Raw genomic sequence first — 8,854 nt, 5'->3', positions numbered from 1 at the left:
TTAGATCATTTATAAATGCATGGGAAAAGTAGAAGATTATGATATTTGCAGATCTCACTGATAATGTATGAGTTATATCTATTATCTTATTCTTGATGGAAATGCGATTGCCAATTTCTCAATATGACGACACTTTTATCTTCTTCGTATCAATCAACAAATACCTTGAGATATTGGAAATTATATTCAAAATGCGCTTACAACTTACCTTAAAATGTGTTACAGCAAAGTGAAATTTTAATGTTGTCATCAAAGGGACAAAACGACATCAATATTTAATTTTCAATCTTTGGAATATGATGAGGACATACTGATGTCCAAAACAGATGCTATGAATGGCACAAGAGGACGCCAATAACCCTAAAATGATAGTTTTATTCAACGGTTAATTTTCAATCTTTGGAATATGATGAGGACATGCTGATGTCCAAAACAGATGCTATGAATGGCACAAGAGGACGCCAATAACCCTAAAATGATAGTTTTATTCAACGGTGAGAAAAAAGAATTGGGAAAGACGGTCTTCATTGGGAGACCTCTTGTTTGTTTTGTTTAGTATGCGAATTTCTTTTGAATGTAATTCACCAGTTCCTGGGTGATGCGGAAGGCCTTGCTCAAAACGGAATCGGGGAGAGGGGGATTCGCCGCAAACAGAGAATTGGCGATTGTCTGAACTCCGGGAAACTGGCTGCTCAATCCAGCTATGGCCACTGCATTTTCATGCCCCACATTCTGCTGGAAATGAACAAGTGCCTTTGGAAACACAAACACATCTCCCTTCTCCAAAGTTTTGCTGAAAAATTTGTTGCTGGTGTCAATGAAACCCACAAGAAGCTGGCCTTCCAGTAAAACAAGAACTTCGGTGGCTCTTGGGTGTGTGTGAGGAGGATTTATTCCACCCACTGCGTAGTCGATGCGGACCAACGATATTCCAAACGTATTGAGGCCTGGTATCTGTTTAACGTTCGCCATCGTTACGTTGGAGCCCACATCATTGTCGGTGTTCCCTGCCTGCCCAAGTCCCCGGAAGAAGAAATCGTTTGCTGAAACTTGCATTGGGTCTTTGCAAACGAACCCGTTCACCAAAACTGTTTAAAACAAGATCAAATCAATCTGTCTGTTAGTAACTCGACTCGTCTAATAAGCAAATCATTATCATTGTTTATGTATAAATATTCTCACTCACCGTTGCTTTCCTCATCTGCAACGCAGAAATCTTGCAAGGGATCCGGATCCCCTGCCATGACCCTGTCGCTGTAACAGCATATCAACAGAAAAAGTCCCAACGTGAAGTAAATCATGCGGTTAGCCATTGTAATAGAAACGCAGACACAAGAGATCAGGATATGAATGTCTATTACAAACCCATTACACGCTTTATATAGCCCAAACCATAACTCTCCGCAAAGACTAATTCATCTTGACTCCGTATATTTCACGGATCCTTCCAGAGTTGTTGCTCTTTTCCTTACGTCACACTAAGTCTTACTGCATGTGGTTGTCTCGCCTGCTACCGCAGATGTATTCTCACCATCCTTTCATTAACGTTGAAATTTTCTATCTTCTCCCTGCCCTGCTGCGTATGCCTATCTCAAGATCAACTTACCTCCTGCCTTACACGTATTCTCGCCATCGCCATCATTTTAGTAATGTGGAATTGTTTAGACTTAATTGGAACGGTGGGCTTCTTCAAAGGAAACAATATATAAATCTTTCTCCACCGTGGGAGAATCGGTATGAGAGGAAAGTTTCTTTCTTGGAGTTGGATATTGGCCTAAAGACTGTCCATGCTTTGTACCCTTTTTCAATGAGATTTTTATCTCTCGTCATTTAAATTAATTTATGTTATTCAATGTTTATTTCTCAGATTGTCTATGTTCTAGGACAGAAAAACATTGCTCAAAATAACTTATGTTCATTTACTTTACATTGAATGCGTTGATTAGAATATCTATTTCACATCCATCTACAATTTTGAAGTCAAGTAGGTGTATTACTTTTCTTTAGCAGTTTTGGAGACCTAAATTATAGGTTTAAGACAACATATGCAAACATAAGAACCAATTTATGGAGGATAAATGTATAAGAAGATAGATTTTGGAGAGGTATTCTACAAGAAAAAAAACTTTTTGGTGGTGTTGAGAATCCCATCTTGGAAGAGACCATGTTGTCCAAGGGATCTAGTATTTAGAATTATTTAAGATCGTTTTATTTTTCCAAACCCTAGAGGGTAGATGGGTAGCGGAAATAGAATCCGGTTTTGACATTACAATTCACTAGAATCCATCACCTCTATAAGATATAACCTTATTAAGACGTTGATGTCTGATTTTCAGAATGTCATGGGTGAGTAGTTTGAATGCATCTTGAACTACCTTGGGTCAAGGTACAACAGTGACTAAAAATCGTACCGCTTCCAATACTCATAACTATAATGAATGTAAACCGCGATATTTTAGAGAAAAGAGCCTTCATTCTCAAACTGTTGATGGGTGCGAAAACATTGCTCACGTTGCGTTGAGTGCGTTGCTTAGATTGTCTCTTTCACATCCATCTACAGTTGAACTCGGCCAAAATTTAATCTTTAGGTGAGTGTGTTGTTGTAAATGAAGTGCATTGTTGTAAATGAAGTAGGTGTCTTTTCTAGCAGTTTTGGAGATCAAAATTTTACCTTTAGGTGAGTGAATTCTCTTTAATAAAGTAGGTTTACTACTTTTTCTAATGTTTGAGATCTGTCTATTTCCATTTTTCGACACCAAAACTTTTCGTCCAGTTGACTGCATTGTCCTCTCGATTCTCCTTTTAACAAAGTACATACAGTTGATTTAGATGATTTATTTTTTATTATTTTTGTGAGATATATGTTTATTTAATATTTTTTTTAACTTAATGTTTTGATGAATTAGTTGTTTGGGGTAACTAAATAGGAAAATATAATATTAAAGATTATTTTTTTCCTCTTACTTCAATCAAATATATGAGAAAAGTATTTCATATTGATTAGACATTTCATTTTATTTATTTTTATTTATATTGATTGAATTTTCTTTTCTTTTATATCAAATAATATGACAATTATAAATAGTTTATAAAAAATATTCAATTTGAGAAGTAAAAAATGCGTTAAAAGTGATATATTGGGATGATTCTTGGTTGGGAAACGTTTAGTTCCATGATCCCTTGTTTACCTATCAAGAATTATCTTTTTACTCTCTTTGGATAAGGGTGGCTAACTAATGAACTTTTTACAATTAAGAAATCAAAGTGATCAACAATCGAATATAAGGAACAAATAGAGTGAGAGGGGGAATAAAATTCTACACCTGATCGATTCATGATTATAATAAGTGGTTCATATTATAGAAGAGCAAGTCAATAAAACAGTTTGGTCATATTTTACGCTAGTATAATCTCAGTTTTCTTGATAACTACTCGAGTACATTTTTTTTTAATATCTCTCATAGGTTTTACCTTGTCTTTCATACCACACTCACAATCTCCAATTCCCCATTGAGTTTCCACAAATGACTAATACGAAAGGTAAATCTACATCCATGTAAGAGCATGGACACCGGGAGTGATCTAATATTGGATGCAATTAAGTGAGGAATATTTTTTGAATGAATCCCTATACTTTTGGACCCTTTAATGACATGGTTTGCATAAGTAAGAAAATGTTTATTAATGTAGAGAGCATGGTTTTAGGTACTTTTCTATGTGGAGGTGATACAAATAGGCATGGGTAGCCTATGCGGTTACAGATGATTGTGGTTCTTCCATCAACGCTATTCTCTTTTTTATTGAATGATATGGTGTAATAGAAAAGTCAAGAATATACAACTAGCAATTGCACCTTGGTGTGCAATATGTACGCCGAATAGATGTGGAATGATTATTAAAAAAAATTGATCTATTTTTTCATATATTTGTGCAACACGTGAGATAAATTAGCAAACCATTTAGTAAATGATATTATTTATTCAACAAAGGTCTCAACATTTGAAAAAATTATAGATCCAAATCAACTATGCATCTACTTAAACGGACAAATGCAATCAAACAAAACCCTTAAACCGGGAATATAATCGAGTTCCATTACCAATATTCTTATGTTTTGTTTGAAATAGGGAGAGAAGGAGAGAGGGAGATATAGGGATATAAAGAGAGAGATAGAGGAGGAAGAGTGAGGGAAAGATAAAGGAGTGAGGAGATAGAGTTAGGCGATAAATATAGAGAGGAAGATAGAGATCGAGATTGATATAGATATGGAGAAGAATAGGGATATGGATATGAGAGGAAGAGATAAAGAGAGAGGAGAGAGAAATAGATAGAGATAGAAGAGATAAATATATAGAGAGGGGGAGAGAGAATGAGCGAGGGATAACTTTGAATCAATTGTGCATTCATTAATACAAACCAAACATAAGTGAAAGAAAACCTTTCAATCAAAAGATAATTGAACTCCATTACCAATAGGCTCATGTTATGTTTGCAATAGTGAGAGGGGAGATATGAATAGATAAAGAGAGCGAGACATGTCTGGAGATAGGGTGACAGAGGAAGAGAGAGCTAGAGATGGGAATGAAGAGAGGGAGGTGGCAAAGAAATAGATGGTTAAAGAGAGTGAGACGTGCCTAGATAGAGTGAGAGAGGATGAAAAGGACAAATAAAGAGAGATATAGTTGTAGAGGGATAAGGAGAAATTAAGATAAAGATTAGGAGATAGAAACGGATAGAAAAGAAGAGATACAAAGATACAAAAGGGGAGAGAGAGAGAGAGGGAGGGAGGGATATTTTTGGGCCAATTTGTAATTCAAACTCGTTAATGAAGATGTTAACATAGGTTGACACCTAGTATGGTGGTTATACCTTTTGTAAATCTTTGAACCAATAGTAATAGTATTAACATAGTATTGAATTATTTGTAATTGCCATGTATAACCTCATTTTGTGTGTTTTGTCACGTATGCACTATCCTTTAGTGCATTATCCACTTATACTTCTCAGTACATAATACATCTGAGGAATTTTGTAGATAGAGTGGCAAGGGAAGAAGTTACATAGAAGTTGTATACTTCAACACTTCTCTTGTTTGTATTTATTTCTCACATTTGGGAGTCTTAAATTACACACTATAATTATTTTCTCGATATCCATACTTGCCTTGCTTTAGCTTTACAAACAACCTTATGACCACACATAATAAGGTCAAGTCATCCTAAAGCCCATACAACCTTGCATCCCTCTAATGACATGTGTGGTTAATAATCACATTCTAAACTGAATTAACAATAGCTTCGATTTTATGTCCAACGACCATTAAGTTTAATTTAATCTAAATTGTTCTATTGATCTAGATTCTCCTTTAAATAAGAATAATATTTAAGAAGTCATAAACATATAATTTAATATTAAATTTTTTAAATACATAATTAATTATTTTAATATTATAAACTTTTAAAAGCAATAAATATTAATAGATAAAAATTTCAAAATAAATTAAAACAAATTATTTTTAAAATTCAAAATATAATTTAAAAATAATAATATATAGAACTTTTTACATTTTTAAAAATACTAAAAAATCGAACTATTTCAACAATGAGGTTTAGACCAACCATGCACTACAATTTGCAATCAACAAATAACAAATGGTATGAGCACTAAGTAATTCATCATATATCTTCGCATTTCTCCATCATAATCAGTAAAATTCAATTAACTTTGAGAAGTAACAAGAACCCATGCAAAATGTAGAAAGACAGCACAAACATCCACCATATCTTCAACAAAACTTATGTATTAATTTCAACAAGTCTTGGAAACAATCTCTAGCTTCCTCCTCCTACTCTACTTTCTAACAGTTCTGCTCTACTCTATTATCCACCTATTAACCTTTAAAAATGAGAAGGCAAACCTTATATAGAAGTCTTGATACAAATGAATGTCCGAGATTGATTTGAATTTAATGGCCGAGATTTAACCATGAAACCCTAATTAGGGCTAGTTATAACAACAACCACTTTAACCAATGAGAAAACTACAACACTTTGGGCACATGTCCCTCTTTGAATGTGGATCAATGAGAAATGAGATTAGGTACATTGAATAATATTTGATGTAATGCCATATGTCACTTGCTCCTCCTTTGATGAGTTAGGTTCAATACACCTACAAGAACTGACTTGGCATCACTGAATTGGTCTATGATGATCAAGCACCACCTTAGCTTGCATGTCTCCCTAGCAATATGTCGACACTCAACATCATCCAATTGCTTGATGTGATGGTTCATATTCTCAAATTGCATCCTCTTGAAAATCAAGTTTCTAGCTTTGATTAACTCTTCTAAAACTATTTATAACATGTAATTTTTTTCATATCAGTTATCTTTTTCTTGAATAATATTTTAGGAGATTGACAAAATACCTAGGTTTACATTTATTATACTTTTAGTATTGTTATCTATTCTTTCATTGTGGTAGATGTAAAATGTTTCTATCATAATTTTGTGGGATACATATATGACTAATCCATTACAATACAAGGAACATTTTGGAGCACCAACAACAACTACGTATTTAGACTTTGTTAGTGTATCTGAATGTTCCTTCTAGATAAATTTTAGAGTTGATATTAGCTTGTTAGGATGTTGGTTTCTTGGGATTCTATGCCTGTGTGTGATGACATTTCATTATATTAATTAAAATATTTCTAATTGATAGAGTTTCTATTTTATTTATGATTTTAATATACATATTTATATAATTTATAAAAAACTTTTCAATAAAATATTTAATATATTTATAAAAATCTTTATCATAATAATGTATATTTAATTCAAATAAAAATTTCTATCTTAATTTGTTTTAAATTTAATGAAAAATAAATAAATAAGTATAAATTATTTTGTAATTTATGAAATAGGCTCATGACAATAACTGCATAGTTACTCTCTAGTTGGTATGATGTCAAAAAAATTAGATGCACGTAACATCATTTGGCTACCAGTTGGAGGAATTGTTGAAGAGATTGTATGGTTAATTAGTAACTTATATTTCATAAGTTTTATTTTTCAAAAAGCTTTGAATGAAACCTACACTAGATGTGTGTGCATGTAACCACCCAGATGATGGAACTTTACTACATTTTGTGTAGTATAATTCACGAAATGATACTTCATCATTAAAATATGTGAACAATTTTTAAAATAACCAAATTGGAAAGAGCATAAACAATACGGGGGCAAAAAGAACACAAAATATGCACTAGGAACTATTATTGTCTTCCTCCATAAAAGCCTCCACAAAAAAGTGCTTGTAATAGGAATAAATCTCTGGAAGCAATTATTCTCATCCAAAATTCATGTAACAAAGATTCATAGTTGACAAAGGATCTTTTCATCAGCAATGGAACAAGGGACACTATAGCCTAAAAAGGCAAACGTGACTACCAAAATAAAGTAAAACTAGATGAGGCCATGAGGCAAAACAAAATCTCCACATGCCCTCTAATGCTAGATAACTGGTCTAAGTGGTGCAAAACATGACCTTGAAGAACTCAAGTAACGGTAAAAAAAGGTTAAAAATTAGACCAAGAAGGAGTCTTGCGGCCTTGTAAATAGCCAAAATGACATTCATGCAAGGAAAAATTAATAGAGAAAGACAAAACAGTTTTATTCAAATTGTTCAAAATTCATGCAAAAATAGATAAGCAACATATGCAACTCTAAGATTGACCAAAAATTGATTTGATTTGACAATATTTATGTTAACAACAGCCAAGAGGGAAGAATGAGAGGGGGGTGAATCAGTCTTCACCGGAATAACAAACTTTACCGCAAAACACAGATTTGATAAACTGCAGTAATAAGACAGATAAGAAAATTAATAGCACAACACACAACACTAAGATTTTGATGCGCAAAACCCAGTTAAGCGAAAAACCATGGTGGGAACCTACCCACAGTAAGATGATACTCTACAATAGTATGTGAAAATATTACAATGAGGAATGCACATGCATTCAGGCACACTGCCTAGAGCTCACTGCTCAAATAATATTTGCTCGGAAGGCTACAACCCTTAGGGAAGTCTCACTGACTCGCAATAAGATTTGGACTACAATTCGAAAGATGTCACAACCCTCCTTTATCACCCTTTTTTTTGTTTTAAATTACAAAACTCTACTTATATTCTTTGGATGAATTATTGAATGAATATTGTAAGGGAATAAAAAAAATAATAATAATAATAAACCCCACACATGGAAAATGCATATATATTTTAAATTAGTTACTTAATTTCCCTCACATTAAGGCACATGTTGTAGGAGGAATAAGAAGCTTCTAGAGGCTTCTCCACCTCCTTGCATGTAACTCCTCCCACTAAGCCCAATTAATTTGCATGGAGGCCAAATTGGGAGAGAATCTCATTTTTTTTTTAATTTAAAATTAGGTAGTGGGAATTTGAAATTTGCTTTATAAAATAGGTACAAGTTTCAAAAGAAAAGCTAGCTATTCCATAAGAAAATTCTGCAATTTCTCCTTTGTAGTCCATTTTTCATTTGCAGCCAAGGTTTTGTTGGGAGGATTTCTCTTCAATTTGGAGGATCAAGGAAGACTCTACACCATTTTTGCAAGCATCCAGGTTCCTTCAAGCTTAGTTTGTGCATCTTGTTCTTGTTGTAGATTAGATTAGATTATTTTATGGAAAAGAAATTCATTCGTGAAATTAGTTTCAGACTTTGATAAGAATTAGATTAAAATGTTTTAAATTGTTTATTCATTGTTTGGATTCTTGATTTTGGAAAATTGTTGATTCATTATTCAGATTTTGATAAAATTTAGTTCAAA

General features: G+C 33.1%; 1 protein-coding gene across 1 annotated transcript; it reads right to left on the bottom strand.

The window, feature by feature from the left end:
• Nucleotides 1–552: 552 nt before the first annotated feature.
• Nucleotides 553–1,244, bottom strand: LOC131868879 (putative germin-like protein 2-2). The gene is made up of 2 exons (XM_059215685.1): nucleotides 1,187–1,244; nucleotides 553–1,088 (listed from the first exon to the last, which is right to left on the bottom strand). Exons 1-2 carry the CDS (start codon nucleotides 1,242–1,244, stop codon nucleotides 553–555), a joined length of 594 nt encoding a protein of 197 aa, XP_059071668.1.
• Nucleotides 1,245–8,854: the final 7,610 nt, after the last annotated feature.

Source organism: Cryptomeria japonica, unplaced genomic scaffold (assembly GCF_030272615.1).
Source record: "Cryptomeria japonica unplaced genomic scaffold, Sugi_1.0 HiC_scaffold_223, whole genome shotgun sequence".
In the NCBI taxonomy this organism is placed as follows: Eukaryota; Viridiplantae; Streptophyta; class Pinopsida; order Cupressales; family Cupressaceae; genus Cryptomeria; species Cryptomeria japonica.
The sequence above is the reverse complement of the archived record's forward strand: the minus strand, read 5'-3'. Positions and strand labels throughout refer to the sequence as shown.

Excerpts from the sequence above, each read along its gene's own strand:
- LOC131868879 (XM_059215685.1), bottom strand. The coding sequence starts at position 1,244 with ATGGCAGGGGATCCGGATCCCTTGCAAGATTTCTGCGTTGCAGATGAG. Across the intron at positions 1,089-1,186 it reads TGCAGATGAGGAAAGCAACG|TTTTGGTGAACGGGTTCGTT; the intron begins GTGAGTGAGAAT and ends TGTTTTAAACAG.